Source organism: Pongo pygmaeus, chromosome 12 (assembly GCF_028885625.2).
Source record: "Pongo pygmaeus isolate AG05252 chromosome 12, NHGRI_mPonPyg2-v2.0_pri, whole genome shotgun sequence".
NCBI classification, from domain to species: domain Eukaryota; kingdom Metazoa; phylum Chordata; class Mammalia; order Primates; family Hominidae; genus Pongo; species Pongo pygmaeus.
Genome location: NC_072385.2, coordinates 36,454,338 through 36,477,686, shown reverse-complemented (window position 1 = coordinate 36,477,686; position 23,349 = coordinate 36,454,338). Strand labels below are relative to the sequence as shown.

At 39.6% G+C, this 23,349-nt stretch overlaps 1 protein-coding gene across 7 annotated transcripts; it reads right to left on the bottom strand.

The window, feature by feature from the left end:
- Positions 1–6: 6 nt before the first annotated feature.
- C12H2orf49 (chromosome 12 C2orf49 homolog) lies at positions 7–23,253 on the bottom strand. Of its 7 annotated transcripts, none has more exons than XM_054476622.2 (6): positions 23,086–23,215; positions 21,015–21,181; positions 17,787–17,913; positions 17,538–17,660; positions 15,373–15,447; positions 7–1,075 (listed from the first exon to the last, which is right to left on the bottom strand). In XM_054476622.2, the coding sequence occupies exons 1-5, from the start codon at positions 23,182–23,184 to the stop codon at positions 15,391–15,393; spliced, it is 573 nt and encodes a 190-aa protein (XP_054332597.1). In that variant the 5' UTR covers positions 23,185–23,215; the 3' UTR covers positions 7–1,075; positions 15,373–15,390. The 7 variants fall into 7 exon arrangements, with proteins under 7 accessions (XP_054332597.1, XP_054332598.1, XP_054332595.1 ...); XM_054476623.2 differs by lacking the exon at positions 7–1,075 and adding an exon at positions 11,189–11,511 and having other exon boundaries at positions 23,086–23,240; XM_054476621.2 differs by lacking the exon at positions 7–1,075 and adding an exon at positions 12,001–13,097 and having other exon boundaries at positions 23,086–23,240.
- Between the last annotated feature and the right edge of the window lie 96 nt (positions 23,254–23,349).

Here is a 23,349-nt window from a genome sequence, read left to right as displayed (position 1 = left end):
TCTTTTGCCAGGCACAGTGTGTGAAATCATGATTAAAGGCTGAAGCACTGAGTCTAAGTAACACTTTATTGCATGGTCCCATGGTCACTGTATGAAGTGCAGTTCCAATGGCCTGGGGCATTGCCAACTGGAATAGCATCACCCCCTTTAAAGGAAGCCTTCGGCTGGGCGTGGTGGCTCATGCCTGTAATCCCAACACTTTGGGAGGCTGAGGCGGGTGGATCACGAGGTCAGGAGATCGAGACCATCCTGGCTAACACGGTGAAACCCCGACTCTACTAAAAATACAAAAAATTAGCCGGGCATTGGTGGCGGGCGCCTGTAGTCCCAGCTACTCGGGCTACTCGGGAGGCTGAGGCAGGAGAATGGTGTGAACCTGGGAGGCACAGCTTGCAGTGAGCCGAGATGGCACTACTGAACTCCAGCCTGGGAGACAAAGAGACTCTGTCTCAAAAAAAAAAGCCTTCAGTCAGCACCAGGCACCTCTTCCTTGCTACCTTCTTTTTTTTTTTTTTTTTTGAGACAGAGTCTCGCTCTGTCACCCAGGCTAAAGTGCAATGGCATAATCTTAGCTCACTGCAACTTCCGCTTCCCGCGTTCAAGCGAGTCTCCTGCCTCAGTCTCCTGAGTAGCTGGGATTACAGGCGCCCACCACTATGCCCAGCTAATTTTTGTATTTTTAGTAGAGATGGGGTTTCACCATGTTAGGCTGGTCTCGAACTCCTGACCTCAGGTGATCCACCTGCCTCGGTCCCCCAAAGTGCTGGGATTATAGGCATGAGCCACCGCACCCGGCTACCTTCTCTGTCTTTCCCATACTCTTTCTCTTGGAATGGAATCCTCTACATTTGACACAGTAACATAAACTGACAGTGAAGCCAATTTTCAGGTCATTTTTCTTGGCAGAGCTTATCAGCTCTGTCCCAGTGTTAAGGATCCACATCTTACACCGACTTCCATAAAGTGAAAGATTGCACAAGGACATAAGCAACTTGAGGCCAGAGATGACATCCTGTTCATCTTTATGTTCTCAACACCCTCGCAATTGAGGGCACACTGGGAGCCTTCAGTGTTTCTGAAAAGGGCAGTAAAGCAGGAGAGACACACAGCACAGTCATTACAGTAAAAATAACATTCTGAGCTACTAGTGTGGCAGTAGTCTGTGAAATAATCTCAGATAGCAGTATACAGTTGGGAAGCATGGAGCCAATGTATGGGATAGAACATTGCACAGTTCTCTTTAGAATGGGAGCATCAGTGACCTTTTTGTCCTTAGTTTTCTAAGACAATGCAATATAATAAAATGATACGCTGAGCAACAGAAAAATTTGGTGGAAATCAAGTCTGATATATGCTGAGCATATGTGAAATCAGTTTCTTAATCTGAGTGGTAGTCACTGTTAGAATGTTTGATAATGTCTGGAATGAGTCTTTTGGATTTATAGTTGACTTGAGGTTTTGCTTAAAAAGAATAATTTCATCCCTTGTTAGTTGTTTTGCTGTTTTCTACTTCATAATATAAAAGTAAAAGCACTCCAAATTTCATTTTGGAACATCTTACTTGTTCCTCATTAAAACCACAGACTCTTCCAACCTTAAATTACCCATTCTAAAATTAATGGTTAGGGGGAATTCCACTTCTAGTAAATAGCTCCAATTGGACTAATTCTCCTCCAAATTAACAGTCATTCCGGACAAAATATTTATTTAATTGTTGAGAACACTGGAGCACAATCCAAAGCAGGCAGATATTGGAGGGGGGTAGATACTTGGAAGAAGAGAATGACACTGGGTGATTTTCCTGTTTCGGCCTTTTATCCAATGGCAGGCCCCAGCCAGGGATTTAAAACTGTTAGGAAACTGCAGTCTTACTGGCCTGAGGAACCAGAGGCCAGAGTTTGGGACAAACAGCCTCTGGAAAGTGAGGAAGAAAATCCTGAAAAGGAGAGCCCCAAGTTCGTTGCATGAACTTAGAAATTTCTGGCTGACAACTGAACCGTGTATATTTAGGCCAGACTCCAAGCAGCCCAGCCAAGGCTAAAAGCATTGATTGACAGGACTTTACGGATAGTGGTTTGCAGGGCTTAGCTGACTGACCCTCTTCCTACTGAAGGAAATTACTTGTATATAAACCACACAACACAAAGTCTCTGAAAATTTCCCCAGAAGCATACAACAAATAAACATTCATTCAGGAAAATCCACTACTAAATCTTAGAAAGAACAGTGATTCTGTGGCATTTGAGCCACAGCCTCATCTTATCCCATCTCCACTCCCCAGCTTCATGTGACAAACTCTACTCTGGACCAATGCAGCCAAAAATTAAGGGGTCTCTCTTCCTCCAGCTACCAGTCTAGGGCTTTGCCCCAGGTGCGACAGGCTGAGAATCATAGAGCTCCAATTGCCCCTACCCTAGCCTGCTTAGTGCGGAGGCTCCACATTGGGAGGGGCAATCTGAGAAGACCAGCGGCTATCAACCCACTCACAGAGAAGGGATGTCACTCCTGGAGAAGCAGGCCGCTGTCCAGCCCCAGAGGAGATCCAGGCTCTGAGACTGGTAACTCAGCAGTTATGCCCAAGGGGACTGGTATTTGGTATGGAGAACGAGAAATCTTTGCCTAAGGGGATAGTCAAAAACTCTAAGACATCTTGCCAGTGAGCCATTAAGGAAGGGGCTGGTAACTCCATGCTATTAGTAGCAAAAAGCAAAATGACAGACCAGCCAGAAGTTTAACACAGAAAACCAGAGAAAGAGATAGCCAAGAAGAGCCCTCCTGGAATCTGGTTTATCCTTGAGGTTCGGGAAATATGTATGGACTGGGCTGTATCCACTTAGGAGCAATCAGATGTGAAACAAACTTGAAAGCATTCTCTAAGGCATACACAGATCCATCAGCAAAGAGCAGAAATCTTATTAGCTCAAAGTGCTTAAGCAGAACCTCTGACCAAACACTGGCTGAACATATAAACATGTTTGTTCAAAGAACTAAAGGAAATCATATTTAAAAAAGGAAGGTAAGAGAACAATTACAGGTGGTCCTCCATATCCATGGATTCCTCATCTGTGGATTCAACCAACTGTGGATCAAAAGTATTTAGGAAAAAAAAAAGTTGACACAGTTCCAAAAAGCAAAACTTGGATTTTCTACATGCTGAGTACTATGTTGAATCCATGCAAATGAAGTGATGTGTAGGCATTGTATTAGGTATTATTATAAGTAATCTAGAGATTTATTTAAAGTATACAGAATGATGTGAATAGGTTATATGCAAATTCTATGCCATTTTATATAAGAGACTTGAGCATCCATGGAGTTTGGTATTTGTAGGGGGTCCTGGAATTAATCCCCCACAGATACCAAGAGATGACTTTACTCACCAAACAAACCAATAAAGAGATAAAAATTATTTTTAATAAATCAAATGGAATTCTGAAGTTGAAAAGTATACTAAATGAAATGAAAAATTCACTAGAGGGGCTCAATAGTAGATTTGAGTTGGGAGAAGAAAACCAGTGAACTTGAAGATGGAACAACAGAAATTATACTATCTGAAAAACAGAAAAAAGAGTGAAGAGAAATGAAAACAGGCTCAGAGAAATGTGAGAAACCATTAAGCATACCAACATATGTGTAATGGAAGGACTAGAAGGCTAGGAGAGAGAAAAAAGAACAGGAGAAAATATTTTTCAGAGTTCATGACTAGCCAGGTGCAGTGGCATGCGCCTGTTGTCCCAGCTACTCAGGAGGCTGAGGTGAGAGAATTGCTTGAGTCTAGGAGTTTGAGGCTGCAGTGTGAGAAAACAGCACCTGTGAACAGCCACTGCACTCCAGCCTGCACAACATAGTTAGACCTTCTTAGAAAAAGAAAAAAAGAGTTAATTGTTGAAAAAGGACCCAAATTTGATGAAAAATATTAATCTACATATTCAAGAAGCTCAATAAACTCAAAGTAAGATAAATGCAGAGACCATACCCAGACATATTACATTCAAAATGCTGAATGCCAAAGATAATGAAAAAACTCTGGCTAGATGTAAAATAATATAGCTATATGATTAAGACTTTTTATTAAATTGGGAAATTAAACATACCTATACAAAAGTACACAAAACAAATGTCAACAGGCAAAACTAAACCAATGAGATGTTGGAATATTCTGTATCAGGGTTGTAAACTATGGTCCCTGGGCTAAATTCTGCCAACTGCCTGTTTTCTTTCCTATTTTATTTTTTTAAGACAGGATCTCGCTCTGTTGCCCAGGCTGGAGTGCAGTGGCATGATCACAGCTCACCGTAACCTTGAACTTCTGGGCTCAAGTGATCTTCCCACCTCAGCCTCTCAGGTAGCTGGGGCTACAGGCATGCACCACCATGCGTGGCTGTGTGTGTGTGCCTGTGTGTTTTGTTGTCGTTTTGAGATGGAGTTTCGCTCTGTCACCCAGGCTGTAGTGCAGTGGCATGATCCTGGCTCACTGTAACCTCTGCCTCCTAGGTTCAAGTGATTCTCCTGCCTCAGCCTCCCGAGTAGCTGGGATTACAGGCGCCTGCCACCACGCCCAGCTCATTTTTGTATTTTTAGTAGAGACAGGGTTTCACCATGTTGGCCAGGCTCGTCTTGAACTCCTGACCTCAGGTGATCCACCCATCTCGACCTCCCAAAATTGCTGGGATTACAGGTGTGAGCCACCACACCTGGCTGATGCCTGACTATTTTTTAAATTTTTTTTTGTAGAGATGAGGTCTCACTATGTTGTCTAGGCTGGTCTCAAACTCCTGGGCTCAAGTGATTCCCCCCATGAGTCATCACACCTGGTCTGTTTTCTTAACAAAAAAATTTTATTCAAACACAGCCATGTATGTTCATTTATGCATTGGTTTGCTGGCAATTTTTTACTATCTGGACCTTTACACAAAAACCTGCCACCTGTGCTGTACTGTGTATCTTGATCTGGGTAGTGATACACACACACACACACACACACACACACACACACATACATTTTTTCTCCTGAGCTATATAACTTAGAACTTTTCTAACTTTACAGCATTCTAACTCAATAAAAATTTTAAAAGTTTAAAATATGTTACACTTTGAACTTGAGTTCACTTGAGTACACTTTGAGTTACTTTAAAGCTTGTCTTTTTTTTCATTAAACAGCAAGCCAACTTGTTTGATCTTTACTTGATTATTACAATATGTGAAACCGTTGGGGGTCAGTCTCTACTGCCTGATGTTTCTGTTGCAGCCCACACTGGGTCCACTGTTTTCTTGTATGCAAGGATAACTCTGACTTGTGTTAATCACTACCTTTAAAAAGTTATCTGGGGTGTTTCTTGAGACTTAGAATAAGGATGTCTTCCTGCAGAGACGATTGTCATTGTCTTTACCAGACACCTTCCCAGTCATTTCCAGAGTTACTTTCACCTTCCTGGGGATGTAAATCTTAGCTACAAGTCTGTATGAGAGTCGGCTTGCCTGCCTCCACCCCACTGTGTCCCTTCCCTTTCCTATTCTTCCTTCCTTCCTTCTCCTTCTTTTTCTTCCCTCCCTCCATCCATGAAAAGGAAAGACGTATTTCTAATTCACACTTATTTGTGGTGGTGTTTTTTGAGGTCATACCTATTAGGTTCCCCTCTTGGAGCACTTAGAGATTTGTCTTCTCTCTCCCTTACATTACAGTCACCTAAACTACAGCTGAGTTTCAACAGAGCATCAAACAAAATTGCCTGCTTCTCTGGGTTCTTGCTGGCTCTTAGCCTGTGAGCTCTTCTGTGCTTTTATGTTTAAAAAACCCATTTTTTTCCCCAGCACAATTGCTCCTTCCATTTAAGAAGGGCAAGCCTTTTTCTCTAATGTTTAGCAAATGAAAAACCTAATTAAAAATATTGTATTAGTTACTTCTACTTTGTTACACATTCTACAATGTTAAGATTTACATCGATTACCTCTATTTCATTGGCTTAAGCTTTAATTTAAATGCACAACTATCTTGTAGAATAAATTACATACTTAAACTTTGTAATAATATTTAATATTTAGGATATTATAAAATTCTTTTTAATTTTTTTTGAGATGGAGTTTTGCTGTTGTCGCCCAGGTTGGAGTGCAATGGTGCCATCAGGGTTCACTGCAACCTCTGCCTCCAGGGTTCAGTTGAGTCTCTTGCTTAAGCCTCCCGAATAGCTGGGATTACAGGCACCTGCCACCATTCCCGGCTGACCTTTTGTATTTTCAATAGTGATAGGGTTTCACCATGTTGGCCAGGCTGGTCTCGAACTCCTGACCTCAAGTTACCAGCCCACCTCGGCCTCCCACAGTGCTGGGATTACAGGCGTGAGCCACCACATCCGGCCAGGGTATTATAAAATGCTTAATAGAACTGGTCTACCCTCAACCAGAACAATGAAAATTTAGTCACTGAAGTAAGTGAAAGACACAGTTTCACTGATGAGGCAATCATTCTACATGAACCATAAACAAGGCAAGAAACTCATTAAATCTATCTGCTGTGGTGCAGTGTGCCCTGGAACTACAATGGTTACTACTCCCTCAATATTGCCCTTAGTGAAAGCTTTATCTCTGCAAAAACTTTAGAGAAATGCCTGCAAAAGAACTCAGTGGTGTTAGTAGAGCAGAACTTTAGAAACTAGCAAAGAAATCCTTGTGATCACAAAAACGAAGCCCGAGGTATATGTATTGAACGTCGTGGACTTGCTACAACTAGACACTATCCAATTTGTAAGCAGAGGGCTGCCCTCAAGTCTTTAAGTCAGCCCAATAAATAAACCCTAATTCCTTTGGACAAGACTTTGTAAAACTAGTTATATTAAAGCAAAATAAAAGTTATATTAACTTGCATATCACTTAATCATATTACTTTAGGAACTTAAAATATATACTCAATTCTCAATCATTTTTAGTGATGCCCATTCAGACTTGAGGGCACCTCTCATTTTCTGCCTAGTTATTAAATGACAGATTACAGAGGCTCAGGGATAAGCATAAGGTTAATTCTAGAAATATCAAGAAAGAAGATCTGGAAGAGTCTTAAGCATAAGAGTGAAATCCATCTGCTTTGCAAAGGAGGAAGTGGAAACCCAGAAGAATAAAGCTTACTCGAGACTGCAAAGAGGCCAACACGCTAGAAATCAGAAATCTTGACTCCTAGCCCACTGTCCCCTAAAACATGAGCTTTTTTCTTACACAGAGAGATGAAGATGGGGTAAGTGCCATCTCTAAATACATGAGTTTTTAAACACTTAGAAGGAAATGTCCAGGTGACATACATGCCAAAATGTATGTAGTGACCTTTCAGTGAAAAAGAAAAAAAAATTGAGACTAGAACTCCATTATAAAAATAAGAGCAGACTGACTTCATTCCTGACATCTATTAGCATTTATGCATTTTACTCACTACGTTCTGAGGGTGCTATGGTTTGAATGTCTCCCCCAAAAGTTCATGTGTTGAAAACTTAATTGCCATAGAAACAGTATTAAGAGATAGGGCCTTAAAGAAGAGATTAGGCCATGAGGACTCTGTCCTCATGAATGGATTAATACCATTATCACAAGGGCAGTTATTATGAAAGTGATTTCTTGATTAAAAAAAAGAAAGATGAGTTCAGTCCAAGTTCTTCTGTGCTTTGCATACTCGCTGCTGTCTTTCTGCCTTCTGCCATGGGATAACCCTCACCAGGTGCCAGTGCCATGCTCTTGGACCTCTAGAACTGTGAGCCAAATAAACTGGTCTTTATCAATTACCTAATCTGTGGTATTCTGTTATAGGGAGAGAAAATGGACTAAGACAGAGAGGATCTTCTACAAGAAAAATCCAGTCGTTTGTTTTTGATGGGTTTCTCTACGCTTCAAGGAATTAAAAAAATGTAACTAGTAAACTACCTAGTGCACAGAATACTGTGACTTTAATTGTTAAATGTTCTTCAGATTCCTTCTCAAATTTTTATCTAGATTGAACAACTGGGATTAAGAAGAAGGAAAGGCCCAGCCGGGCATGGTGGCTCACGCCTGTAATCCCAGCACTTTGGGAGGCCGAGGCGGGCAGATCACAAGGTCAGAAGATCGAGACCATCCTGGCTAACATGGTGAAACCGTCTACACTAAAAATACAAAAAATTAGCCGGGCGTGGTGGTGTGCACCTATAGTCCCAGCTACTTGGGAGGCTGAGGCAGGAGAATCGCTTGAACCCGGGAGGCAGAGGTTGCAGTGGGCCGAGATCCTGCCACTGTACTCCAGCCTGGGCGACAGAGCGAGACTGCATCTCAAAAAAAAAAACGAAAACAACAACAACAACAACAACAACAACAAAACCCAAAGAAGAAAAGGCCTTTGAGGACAGGGACCATGTTTTATTTACTCCATTTCCTTATTTAGAGCCTAAGCACAGACACCTTAAAACTGTTGAATGGATGTTTGTCTAGGGATTTATTTTGTTGTTGTTAATAGAGAAAAGTCTATTTGACATTCTTTTTCATTAAAACTGTGAAATGATCTTAAATGACATGACTTAAGCAACATTAGAAATGAGTGGAGTCTTTAAGATTAAAGGCAAAAGGAATGAACATAATCACTCTCATCTAGCTGATAAAGTCATTTTTCACATGGGTACAGGCTAACAATTCTGCAACCTCTATACATGTGTACTGGAATTGAACAATTAAGTAAATGGATGGTGGTTGGTAGGAGCCATGTTTCTCACTGTTGGAGTGGGAGGTTCCAGACATGCAAGGGAAGTCTGGAATGATCAATATGGTAATAGATTAGAGTCAGAGACATAGTATGAACTCATGTTTTAGTTACTATAGATACAGATGGCTAAATATAGAAATATCTATAGAAATGTACACCTATAGGGGTTAATATATGTACATATATTTCCTTGCTCTGTCAGTTGAGGAGGCCTAAAAACAATGACACCCCAGTAGCAATCAGCATACTTAGTACCCAGATCTCAGTTTTTAATAAAAGGAGCAAAGGCTCCTTAGAGAAATGGCTCATTCTAGGGCTTGGGCAAGAAATATACAAAATGACACTAGAGCATCCTATAGTACCAGAAAGGATGTGTTCAAAGAAAACGCAATGATGGGATAAGTCACAGGGAAACGGGAGAGAACTGAAAGAGCTTTCAATGGCCAAAGCAGAAAGAACTGGAGTTAAAAAACAAAACAAAACAAAAACACACATTAGACTTTAACCCAAAATATAAAATAAGTATCCATGAGTCATACTGACATAAATCATTGAATAAAATTAATGGTAGAGAATAGTTAAGTCTCCTGTGCAGAATTTCAAATAATTTAGGTACTTCACCAGCAAAGTAACTCTGCATTCCTTAAGTGAGTTTCTTCCAAAGAGCACAGTATGTATGAAAAGGGGAAACAGAAATAACCTTTTTTTTTGGTGGGGGGGAGGGCAGTGGGCAAAAATGACATTTAGAAGGGAAAAGCAATAACTATAGTGGAAAAAAATGACAAACACTATGTCGGCCAAATGAGGTTAAGGTTAACCTCAAAAGTAGTATCATGTTTACAGCATGTGTCCTCAAAATAATGTGATGAAAATGGCAATTTACCTCTGTAGTCTTCCCCGCAAAACACATAGCCCCAGTCTAGTCATGAGAAAAACAGAAAAATCCCAATTGAGGAACATTCTCCAGGTATTTACCTGACCATTACTCTTCAAAACTGTCAAGTCATCAAAAACAAGGAAACTCTGAGAAACTGTCACATCCAAGAGAAGCCTAACATGACATGACAACTAAATAACATGGTATCCTGGGTAGGATCCTGGAACAGTAAAAGGGTATTAGGGAAAAACTCAGAAAATCGAAAAAAATTAACAACTTTAGTCAACAATGAGTCATTTCAACAAAGGTACCATACGAATGTATGTTAGCAGGGAAACAGTGTGGGGCATGTTAAAAATTTGTACTACTGTGGCACTTTCTCCAGAAATCTAACTGTCCTAGTTTATTTTTTAAAAGTTTATTTTGAAAACTTATATAGCCAGGCAGAACAGACATAAAAGAAGGCTTCGAAAGATAGGATGGTTTTATGTTTATGAAAAGCATTTGTCTTTCACCATAACTGGTAAAGCATTTTACAGTCTCCTAAAGGTTTAACTGTTAGTCAAAGAAGTAAGTTTTAAACTATTTACCTGAAGATTAAAAAAGAAAACAAAACTTGGCTAATTTTACTTGAGGATAAAAGATAGGGCTATTATAGACTTACTCAACTAGTCTATTTTTGATTAAACTGAATGCTTGGTTAAGTCTCAACAGAGTTAACAGACAGCTTCCAATTGGTATTAGAATCAAATCCAAAGTCCTACATTCATACATCATCTGGCTCCTGCCTACCTTCTTTGACTTCATTTTATACTACCACTGCCCCTGTTTTCATTCACTTGAGCCACACCAGTCTTTCTGTTCTAAGAACCTAGTAAACCTTAGGGCTTTCATGTTTTGTCCTTGTCTGGGACCTGTTACCTACTGCTGGGTAGCAAACTACCCCCAACACTTAATGGCTTTATGCAACTCCCATTTTATTGACTCATGATTCTGAGAGTCATCAATTTGGACTGATCCCACCAGGAAGCTCATCATGCAGCTTTAGTCAGCCGGCAGCTAGACCGGGGGGGATAGGTGACTAGTGGTCACATGTCTGGCAGTTAGTGCTGGCTGTTGGGTGTTGGGTGAGCCATGTATTTCCAGTGGGTATGCCTGGGCTTTTTCACATGCCTGCAAGCAGAGGTCCAAGTGTAAGAGTAGAAGCATTCACTTGATCAAAGCAAGTTACAAGGCCAGGTCCACATACAAGTGGTGGGAAGCTGACTCCAGCCTTGATGGGAGGAGTACGCAGCCGTCTAAAATTGGACACATGTAGAATGCTTCTCCTGAAAGCTTTCCATAGCTACGCCTTAGGCAAGCTCTCTTCAAAACATAGTATCTTCAGAGGCCTTTCCTAACCACTGTATTTAAACTAGCTTCTCATCCTACTTCCTTCATCCTTCGCCATTTCTTGACCCTGTTTTATTTTCTACCATTACAATTACACATGATTTCATGGTTCACTTGTCTGTTTTCTCTACGAAAGCAAGTACTTAATCCGCCTTGTTCATTCCCAAGAAAGAGCTAGCATAGTAGGTACTCAACAAATATACAGGCAATTCAAATCTCTATTTTTTATTCCACAATAAGATGATCAAGTTACTAAACAACTGAAAAAGTGATGCACTTTAGTTAGTAAAATGCACTTTAGTAAAAACAATCTAAGTGGAAATAAGATTTTTGTCTCTTCTGTCCAGACAAAAAAAATGAAGAATCTACGTGTTAAGTACAAAGTAGAAGCTGGGTGTGGTGGTGCATGCCTGTAGTCCCAGCTACAGGAGGCTGAAGCAGGAGGGCCGCTTGAGCCAAGGAGTTCAAGGCTGCAGTGAGCTATCATCATGCCACTGCACTACACTCTGGGCGACAGAGCAAGACCTCATCTCTAAAACAAAACAAAAGACAAAGTAGAAAGTTACCTGAGTTTTTCCAAGTTATTTAATTTAGAGCATCAGTCTCCAAATATAATAACATTAAGATAGCAGTTTAGAAATTAACTTTTTTTCAGATCACTCTAACATAAAATCTCACAACTGAATCTCTAGTTTGTCTCATTTTGTTAAGAGCTTTAATATTACATGGGAAGTTCGGAGACTTCTATTTCCATCCCTCAACATGTAGTGACAGTCAACATGTCAGGCTCTGTAGCACCGTGATATCCCAGCACCAGACCACTCCAGCCACCCTCTCATTCAAAGAAGGGCTACAAGATATGGCTGGACTACTCGAATCACATCTGATCTTAATCAATCCAGGTATAGAAAGTTGTACTATAAAGAATACTTTCCAAAATGGTTTACTCAAATAAAAACAGATCAAGTCATTGCAGAGCATTTTTCCATTTTAATAAGAATAACAGACCTACTCAAGGTAATTTTATTCTGTTTATTTAAATAAGGATAAGGCTACTTAAAAGACTTTTTACATACAAAAATGTACAAGGTTAAACTTTTCTGTACTGAATTACAAAACCTGCACAAGCATGTAATAAAAGAGCACACTTAAAAACATTCTGACCATTATTTAGCCTCTAAAAATTACTGAAGTTCAACAGTAGTAAATAGAGGAAGCTCTTACACATATATATATATATATATATATGATTTAATCTACTGGCAGTTTTACTTAATGTAAGTTTTTAAAAGGTCACATTGCTATTGAATGAGTCTCTAGATCAATTTTAGAATTGTCTCTCAAAACTTAAGTCAACCAAAATATTATTTCAAATAGTAATTCCAATTCTGAAGAATTTTAATACTAGCAAATATATTATGGCCTCACAGTAGTAACTGAACCAACTTTCCAAAGTGCCTGGTAGCTGTCCAGATGAATTAAGCTACTTTGGAAAACTGTACTGTCTCTACAGCCATTGAGAAGCCATTCAGTGCCCTGGTGTTGTAGGGTCCTGAGACTTTCCAGAATTCACACAGCAGTCTATGATCCCTCAAATATAAGAGGACAGGGGGTCAGCCCATCTTCACCTCTCAGTGAATGAGGAGGGCCAAGCAATATGACTTGCAAACCTAAGCTAGAAGCTTGGGATCTACAGTAAGGAGGAAGGAGAATTAAAGTAGAGAAAGAAAATGTGTAAGAAGAAAGGGAAAAGAAGGAACAAAGAGGGAAAGGAAGAAAAAACAAAGATGCCTGCTAACGGCAGGAAGTGGTAAAGTGCCTATAACTACAACTTACAAGCCACCCACTAACTCTAATGCCATTCATTTGCCTACTCCAATAATAAGAAAAGCTGGCTTTACTGGAATATAGAATCAAGAGCAACATTACCCGCCTCATGTTAGTGAGTAACTAGTATTCTGAAGTTGTCTGCCATACATATCAAGTTCTTCTAACCTTTGAAGCAAACCAAAACACTTCAAAACATAGGGCTCCCAGGGCTGCTGCTCCAGATTCCCAGCATTCAGCATGCTTCATTATGTGGAGAAAGACATTTCAAGACAAGCTGTATCCATACACCTTCAGAAGGAACAAAGCTCTAAGAAGGTGGGATTATGTTAACACATAGTACATGGTTTAGCGTTTCTCCACATTTCAAACTCAAAATAGCTCAATAATATGCTGCTACATGAGCATTGATTCTGAATGTTCATAATATAAACTTCAATTTGAAGCAACAATGTTACACAGTTCAGCTGTTATTACCAACCTACTCTGTAAGTTAAAATACAAATAAAATATTAATTTTATTGAGTAACTAAAAATAAGTTCCCACTGACTTAAAATCGTCAAATGGCTAACTCTCTCTCAACTAAGAGAGAAACACAGATGGAAGCAGAAAGGACAACTGAATATAAAATAAAATTTGTCAATCTACTCTATAATCTGTACTTTTAAAATCTCCTTTTGCATATATTTATGTATAGGATCACAGTTGCCCACCAACATTATGTCTATCAGCCCTGCAGATAACAATTTACTGTAACGTTAACAATTTATGCAATACTTAGTATGTTTTATCTTATGTGTACAGATTTACAGTCTGGAATAAAGGCAGAATGATTAAAAACTATTGGGTTAAAGTCTTAGTATGGTACTTACCTGCAAGGCTGAATTAATTTTTTGGAAGGCTATTCAATAGCTGAACTAAAATGCTTGTTTAACAAATCAAAAGAGGAACAAGACTACTTTAAAACATATTGAAAAAGGTAAATCCCAATTTGAAGATCAATCATATAACGAAAAAAGTATGAAGTATCCTTTGTTCTTGCTTAGAAACACATAGCAGAACGGTAGAAACTAGAACTCATGAATATAAGGTAAACCCTATCTTCCCACTGATTTCCATTATACAATTGGAGTGAAAATACCACTCGAACAAAAATAAACAAAAAATCTTAGCAGGTAATTCTGTGTGGAACAGCCATGTGGGAATTGTCTATATTACAGCTGCAGGGAATCTCATGTAAGCTAGGAGTCCATCTTCCTATGTTGCACTCTGCAGTGACTTCCGACTCCAGTAGCTCCTCTATTGCCTACTCCATATTACACTAATTTTTGCCCCGGACTGCTATGCTTCCTGGACTCTTATAAATTCTAGAATTCTACCCCCACTCCTAATTCTCTAAACTTTCTTCCATCGAATACCACCTCTAACATGATTACTCTGCCTGAAGACTTTTTAAATCAACTTCATTTTGAAAAGATTAAGCTCCCATGAGCGAGTAATAGCTGAACTCACAGAGTGAGATCACAGACTGCTCATGAAAAGAGTAGGTAGGACTGCTACATGACAAGAACATTCTAAAGGATGGGCCAGGTACAGAATCGACCAGTCAACTCAATATATATATCAATTGTTATGACTTCAAGGAAAGGAGCAATAGCAAGCACTGATTCCTTTTTGCTTTTTATGGGAAAAAGCAATGTAAGCAATTAAAGAACAGCATTTTTATCTGTATATTCTGAATCGTTTTCCAGCACTACTACAAACATGCTTTTCTTGGTGAACCTTTAAGAATGAATGTTGCAATATTTACTAAAATACTGTGATAAATTGTTATATGCTTCTGCTTTGTAAAAGAAATAAAAATGGCAGGCAAACTAGTAAAATATTTGAGTTTTTAAAAAAAATCTCAAAAATCTCAAATTTCCCCCAAAGACTCTGAACAAGGCTAATGAGAGTAACTCCGAAAATTCACTGAATGCTTTTTTTTTTTTGAGATGGGGTTTCACTCTTGTTGCCCAGGCTGGAGTGCAATGGCGCGATCTTGGCTCACCGCAACCTCCGCCTCCCGGGTTCAAGCAATTCTCCTGTCTCAGCCTCCCGAATAGCTGGGATTACAGGCATGCACCACTATGCCCAGCTAATTTTGTATTTTTTAGTAGAGACGGGGTTTCTCCATGTTGGTCAGGCTGGTCTCAAACTCCTGACCTCAGGTGATCTGCCCACCTCAGTCTCTCAAAGTGCTGGGATTACAGGCGTGAGCCACTGCGCCTGGCCAATTCAATGGATGCTTTATAGCACACTTGTAGCTAATGATTTCAGTAGGGTCAATATAAATGATATATACTAAGCCATTGGTTTAAAAAGATATTCTTTCCTAATCAGGGCAAGACAGGCAAGAATTTTAAAAAAGGAAGGGAGGGAGGGAAGAAGGGAAGGAAAATAAATCCTTTATTTTTTTAAACCTATTTGAAACCTCTTAAGAAAATTCCACAATAATCAGGATTTCTGCAAATATTTTCAATATATATGAACATATTTGAAAAACTACAGTTACAGTATATTTACATTTTTGGAAACTTTTCTTCAGGGCCAAGTAACATGTTGTATCTTCCTTTTTGCTTGTGGGGGCTTCAGGTTATTCTGAAAGACATGAACAGAAATCAGTTTATACTTGCAGAAATATCAGAAAACAACTAAAATGAACATTTTAAACAACCAAGGTTTACTATTAATGTATTAATGGAAGATCACTGCTGCCATCTGGTGGGAATATATTTAAAGAAACCGGGGTGAGTTTTCTAGCTCTGTGGTTCTCAAAAGTGTGTAGTTTAGAATAACTCAAGAGCACTTAAAAACATGCCCCAGGCCTGGTCTTATCCCAGAACCAATTAAACCAGAATCCATAGGGGGATAAGGCTCTGACTTCTTTTTGCTTTTTTTTGGAAGCTCCTCAAGTGATCTTAACATACAATCAGAGTTGAAAATCACTGACTGCTCCAGATCTGCTTTCTCCCTGTCCAGCCCATCTCCTCCATCAACTTTACAATTTAACAATCCAAAGTCAATGCAAATAGGCTGGGCAGGTGGCTCACGTCTGAAATCCCAGCCGAGTCAGGTGGATCACTTGAGGTCAGGAGTTTGAGACCAGCCTGGCCAACAGGTTTGGTGAAACCCTGTCTCTACAAAAATTAAAAAAAAAAAATTAGCTGGGTGTGGTGGCAGGCGCCCATAATCCTAGCTACTCGGGAGGCTGAGGCAGGAGGATTGCTTGAACCTGGGAGGCAGAGGTTGCAGTAAGCTGATATCTCACCACTATACTCCAGCCTGGGAGACAGAGCGAGACTCTGTCTCAAAAAACAAACAACAACACAACAAAAACACAAAGTCAATGGGAAATGTTAATAAGAAGAAAAAGATTTATATGTGTGCATACATAAAAAAGAATCTTTTATCCTTAGTGTTTTACATATAGCTCTCTCACGCTCTCTCTCTCTCTATATATATATCTCATATCTATAAAAGAGTAAAATTTTGTAGGGTAGAGAAATGCTGTTTAAGAGCTTGGAAAAAAAAAAATTCTCTGAGGCTTACTCCTTATGGCAATATTTGAGATGTGGCTATATTGTTCTAACTCTTATCCCACACCTTCCTCCTCTCTCCCACAAAGGTAGCTGAAAGGAGGATGGAGGAAGCATGGCCTCCGAAGTGTGTGCCCTGGGATCAAACAAACCTAAATTCAAATCGCAGCCTGGTGGCTTACTAATAACTCTGGAATTCTGGACAAACTTATTTAAATTTACTAAGTTTCTGTTTCCTTATCTGTGAAATAGGAATAACGAAGATGCCTACTTCATAGAGTTACTGAAAGGATTCAATGAACAAATAAAAGTAAAAAACTCATGACCAGTCAGGTGGTTTTCTTTTTCCAGTGTCTACTATTTTAGAATGTTTGAATTTTCTGAGTTTTAATCCCTTTGACATATGATTAGATGATAATAATAATAAAGCCAAAGTATTCTACAGGAATAATGGCTATTAAACTACTAGGTATTTAAAAGTAAAAGCACTTTTCTGAAGAGCCTATATATATTTTATATATAGATATATATATCATCTCACAAATTAAACTCTAATACATTGTGTTAACTGCACCAAATGTGCCAACAAGCATCCAAATGATTCAACATAGTGGAGCACAACATAATAGATTTCCTCAACTTCTGCTATCCCCACAAAGCTAGGTAAATTGAGCAGTACACGAGGCAAGTGGTAAATCTTAAAAAGATTCTGGCGTCTGGTGTGGTTTTAATGTATGCACAAACAGACAGACTTAAGGTCAGGCCCCAAATGCTACTTAATAAATGCGTGACCCTGGACAAATTACTTAATGTTCTAAACCTTGCTAATAAAGGAATATTTATCTGTTTTAGTTCCAAGACAGTTAAAGGAACTAAATGAGAAAAATCTAGGAAAACTGCCTAACAGATCCTCTCTCTACGTATTTTAAGAAGAAATAACTTGAGTGAACTTTTAAAAACATTAATCACCCTGGATTTTAAAATTCCAGGATTCAAGTACTGGAGTAATAAGTTGTATTATACAAATCAGACAGACCATCAAAACGGTTCAAGAACAGAATGTAGCACAGTCGACCCACCTCCCGTCATGAGGCAGACTGCTCAGGTTTCATTCAGACCACTTACCAGCGTGGAAACCACCCCCACACTTACCATGGCCTCTGCTTCTTCTTTAGGAGCAGCTCGCTTTAACTTCACTGGAGTAGTTCCAACAGGGGACAATGGTGGCGACTTCACAGGGCCTGAAGGACTTTTCCTATGCGTTAAGTCATGGTTCTGTTTAGTGTCATTATTATTGTGTTCCGTTTTATTGTTCATAGGCAAATTGGAAGACAAAATTAGGGGTGAAACACTCGAAGAGGAATTTGATAATTTTCTAAAGGCATTACTGGTAAAGCTTGCCTGAGGGGGAGGCTTCAGTCGATCATTATCTCCATTCTCTGTCTTTTTCACTTTTATGCTTGTACTTGTTGAACTTCCATCAAATACGATGAGGGGTCTTTTCCTTAACCCATCTACAGTGCTACTCCTGAAATCAAAGAGATGCACTCTTGAAAAATACCATCTGGAATGGCAAACCAGCTCACTGGAATTCAAGTTAAAATAAGCAGTAAACAAAGAGATTTTCTGATAAGACTAATCTAAGTGAGACTATTAAAAATGAAATTTTCTATGTCCACTCGAAATGAAAGAATTTCCTAATGTTTAATTTCAAAGTTTAAAATATTTATGTACAAGAAATTCAAAGTTAGCTTTAATGTATACACAACATGCAGCTATTTTTAAAATATCAATTAACCATCTAGCCCTGGAACTTAAAATGAGATTTCCTAGTTAAAAAACAAACACCAGCTTATTGATAGGGTTATCTTAACCATGTAATCAGTTATTATTTTAAAAGGATAATAAACTATAAAACTATACCAAGACTACCACAGTAGCAATCTACAAATGAGGCACAGCATTCTACTCCATTCAGTAAAGGTCTCTAAAGCCAAGACATTTTCTAAACTAATTGTAACTATGACATTTGTACAAGTTCAATTGTAAAATTTGGCAAGTGTCTCATATCTACCTTCTGGAAAGCTAATTTCCACTCTTAATAGTAAAGGTTAATAATGCAAGCATTCATTTGCTTATTACTTATTATACCTCAGATAATATCTATATCACAGATTAATTGAAAAAAAAATTTTTTTTTTAGACAGAGTTGTACTCTTGTTGCCCAAGGTGGCATGCGATGGCACGATCTCGGCTCACTGCAACCTCTGTCTCCCAGGTTCAAGTGATTCTCCTGCCTCAGCCTCCCGAGTAGCTGGGATTACAGGTGCATGCCACCATGCCCAGCTAATTTTTGTATTTTTAGTAGAGACGGGGTTTCACCACGTTGGCCAGGCTGGTCTTGAACTCCTGACCTCAGGGTGATCCGCCCGCCTCAGCCTCCCAACATGCTGGAATTATAGGCGTGAGCCACTGCTCTCGGCCTAAAAAAAAACCCTTTTAATTAAACATGTTAAAAGAATCTGAGATAGCCAGTTATCAGGAAGAACATTTTAGCCCTGCCACTCAAAGTGTGATCCAGGGACCAGCAGCACCAGCACAGCAACATCAGTATCTTAGGAGCTTGTAAGAAATGGAGAATCTGGGGCATCAACCTGAACTAACACATCAGAACCCACCTTTTAACCAGATTCCTAGGCAGTTGGCCAAACTCAACAATTCTTGGGTCATCACTGAACATCATTTGGTAGAAAATGAGAAGTAAGCTCACTGTATACCCACTGCCTTTGTAGAAGGGAAACAGGGACTGAGAGCAGGGCTTGACAGCTTGTTTAATCTAAGATTCAAGAGGCATATTAAAGTTTGAAAAGCACAGGACTATGTTGCTATGGACCTGGTCCTAGCTCTGTGTGACCTTGGGCATGTTATAGCACTTCTCAGGATCTCAGTTCCTCCACAGATAAAATAATAAGTAATTCAACAATACAAGATGATCTCTTGGATCCTTCCAGTTTTAATGCTCTGATTCAATTGTGAATTTAAAAAATAGAGTCAAAGATCCTTTCCAAAATGATTTTGGGGGACTAATCAAGACAGGTGTACGAAGATTGCTTCAAAGGAAAGTATGACCGGCACATAAAGTTTTGCTTACTAGAACAATATACCTGAATGTGCTGGTCAAGAGGAAAATACTGGCTGAATAACAGCAAAAGTAAACTAAAAGCCATATGCAGTGTAACCCATATTTATGAAAGTTAACACCACTACATAGACTGTACTAGTAAGTAAAGTAACCATCAAGCTAAAATGGTCAATCTGAAATGCATTCTTGATCAAAGGTCAGACTGTGTGTGTATTTTCCAAAAGATAATGAGCAGACATGTATTCTTCGACTATTCTTCATACTTGGAGAATAATCTCAATCATTAAGTTTTTGTTTGTAAAACAGAGATTAAAACTCAGAGGAACATACTCCCCTTTACCCCTACCCTCCTACTCTGTCTTCTCTCACTGCTTCTAGTGGATTGCCCATGACAGTGCCTTACAAATAGAAGGCCCTAAAAAAATATTAATTGATCAACAGTATCCACTTGAGATATAATAGACACAGAAGAGTTCACTTAAGGATCTTAGGACACTTTGTACTTATTAACCAATCAACAACACTGATTAATCAAACGTAATTTTCTTTAAAAAAGAAAAAATCACTTGCTTGTGGTTTTATAAAACTTTTTTTGAAATTAAATAATTTTAAATAGCATAACTTAAGCTAGCTAACAGGCCCTTCATTTGTGTATTATTCAAAGACCTTAGAGTTTTACCTGACTTGACGTTTTTCTCAAAATTCAGGAAATCCTATTAGCTCTATCTTCAAAATACATGCATGCTCCAACCCACCAAATTTACTATTGTAGTCAAAGCTGCCACCATCTATTGCCTGGATTACAGTACAGGCGTCTAATTTGTTTCCCTGCTTCCACTCTTATACACACCCCTTCCCTTCCCCACACACCTTAAATCACTTCTTGGGACAGCAGCCAGAGTCATCTTGTCAAAATGTACATCTAATGATGTCACCACTCTGCTTAAAACCTTCTAGTGGCTTCTCATCTGAGTACAGCCAAAGTCCTTACAATGACTTACAAAGCTTTACATGATCTGACAATCTCTCCCGTTCGCCCCCAGTACAACTCATTCTTCCTACTTCTCCATCCAGCCCTGATAGCTGCTTTGTTGTTCCTGGTATATGATGGGCACATTGCAGATCCAGACTCTCGTATTCTGCCTGGAATGCTAGCTTGTTCTCTTCTTCCTACAGCTCTCTACTAAAATGTCATTTTTCACTAAGATCTTCCTGGACAATTTACCAAAAATTGTAATCTTTCTCCCTGGCCTTTATTACTATATAACAATACCATATCTTAACTGTTGTTATGGTTCTCCCATCAAAAATATGAGCAGGGAATTTTGTCAGTTTTATTCACCGCTATACGCACAGTGCCTGGTGCTCAATAGATAGTTATTGAGTAAATAAATTTTTTACTTAAGTTTATCTCAGGAAAAATCAATAACTTATATATAACTTTAGTTATATAAGATAAACTGAAAGCTAGAACCACCAAAAAGTACCTTTTAGTCTCATTTTTAATCTCATGTTGTTCTCTTTTCTTTTCCATCATTTTCCCCCATCTATTCTTCGGCAAATCCCTCTGAGGCAATGGTATTGCATGTTGGACATAAAGGTCAGTAAGACTGTCTTTGTTTACTCTTACATCAGTTTCAACAGCTATGTTCTTCTGCGGGAAAGGAAACAAAAGTAATTTCAAAACAACGTTTTTAATTTTAATAAGTAACCACTTTACCTAACATGGTAAAACATTACTGCTTAAATAACAAATTATAAAAAACCATTTTCACAATAACACGCGCACTTAGAGACAGTGTTAAAGGTTAAATTCTGTAGATACTAGGTTCAGCCTCATCTTAAAAACAATGGTCATATTTTCTCAGTGTGACAGGGATTGCTGTCCACAACTGCTCAGACAACACACCAAGCATGAAAGATCATTTCCAGTAAAATTATCTTAATATACAAAGGGGATTGAAAATGGGAGACTGCCCGTTGACAAAAGAAAGCTAACAATGATTAACAATCACCACATTCTGTCAATAAGCTACCTTGAGTGTTACTATCATGATCAGATTAGTGGGATGAAGGTCTCAGTCTGTCTTATATTTCTCGTGCTTCTCTAATCTGGTGCTTCCTAAATTGAAGTTAACTACCAAGATTTCAAATAATACCACAAATAGAAACTGTTATTCCCGTACTGACGACAGTAGCAGTACATCATTAGAAAAGCCTGCACCCCATTTTCACTGGTCCTTTCAAGTAAGCTTCCAGTCATTGTCCAACCATCTCTATCTAAATCACCAAATTCTTCCTCATTTTCCAATTTGTTCTTGACATCATGAAAAACACAGCATAAGCACAGGAGTAGTCATGAAGACAGAGTTTGGATTTAAGAAGGAGAAATGAGAATGGAAATGAGATCACAGGCTCTTCAATTTCAACTCAGGCTTGAAAACATTTGTGTTTAGTACCACTGACAAGCCTATATCCTCTAACAAAAACTAATAAAAGCACATTTTACTTTTCTTTCGTATAGTGGACTAATCTATTTTTACCCCGTACTCGCTCAGAAGTTGGGGAAACTCCCAGGATTCTCTTGGACAACATTCCCAGAGAATTCATAGGCCCATTACTTTGGAAAGTATTGCCTTAGGACAGTGGTTCTCAAAGCGTGCTCTCTGGGCCAGCAACAAGCTGGTTAAAAATGCAAAATTTCAGGCCATACTCCGGAACTACTGAACGAGAAACTGGGGACGGAGCCCAACAATCTGTGTTTTAGCAAGCCCTCGACTCATTCTTAAGTACCTAAAAAGTTTGAGAACCACAGGTAAAAACTTACTGACATAATTAAGCTCTACTTGGCAAGAGGACTTGAAATTCAACAAACATAGGGTATTAAGGGGAAAACCATAGGGAAAACAACAAAATATGCTACATAAACCCCAAGGAAACTTTCAGTAATTCTCTATCACTTAAAACATCACTTTTTTCCTTTCTCATTTTTCTCCTATTATCAGAGGCCACACCAGCTGGAAAAGAGCACTCACTACATGGACAGCCAGGAGCCCTGAATTCTCCTCCTGGAAGTACCATTTACAGATGTTGTGACCTTAAACAAGTCACTTCATCTCTCTGGAACTGTTTTTATCATCTTTAAACGATTAGAGAGGGTGTGGAATGGACGGTTTCTCAGATGCTTTCCAGTCCTGACAGTCCATGATTTCTACATTCCATGTCTATTTCACGCTCCTTCCCCACTTCTTTCTTCCTCAGGTCGGGGCTTACACACAGGCAGGGGGTGTCGCCTGGGACTCCTCTTTACAAGCCATCGGGACTCAGATAGATAAGCCCTATTTCCCAAGCATTCCTGATATTCTACGGACGTCTCATTTTTGGAGAAGGGGCGAGGAGCGGGAGCGAGGGGACAGCTGCCTGGTCTGTGTGGGTGGAGAGTGACACAAACCCGGCGAGAGTGTCCGTGGTTGCCGAGGGCTACTTAAGGCAAGCTCGGGTGCCAGCGCCTCACCTGGGAAGGCCCACCCGCCCGCCCTCCGATCCGGCGCGCCCAACCTGCTCCAGAGTAAGGAGAAGGAACTCCTGGGACAGCAGCTCCGGGTGCAGCAGCAGTTCCGAGTCCGTGCAGCTGCGACCGCCCACATCCCCCGCCATCGTCGTCGCCAGGAGACCCCAGTCGGCTACCCACAAAGCCCCGCGAAGGAAGCGTTGCGGAAGTGACGTACTCGGGCGGAGACTCGCGTGTGTCGTCACTCTGAGTGCGCCGCATGCCAGGCTCCTTCTCTCGCTGCTGGTTCGGGTGTTGGGGCCTGGTCCCGC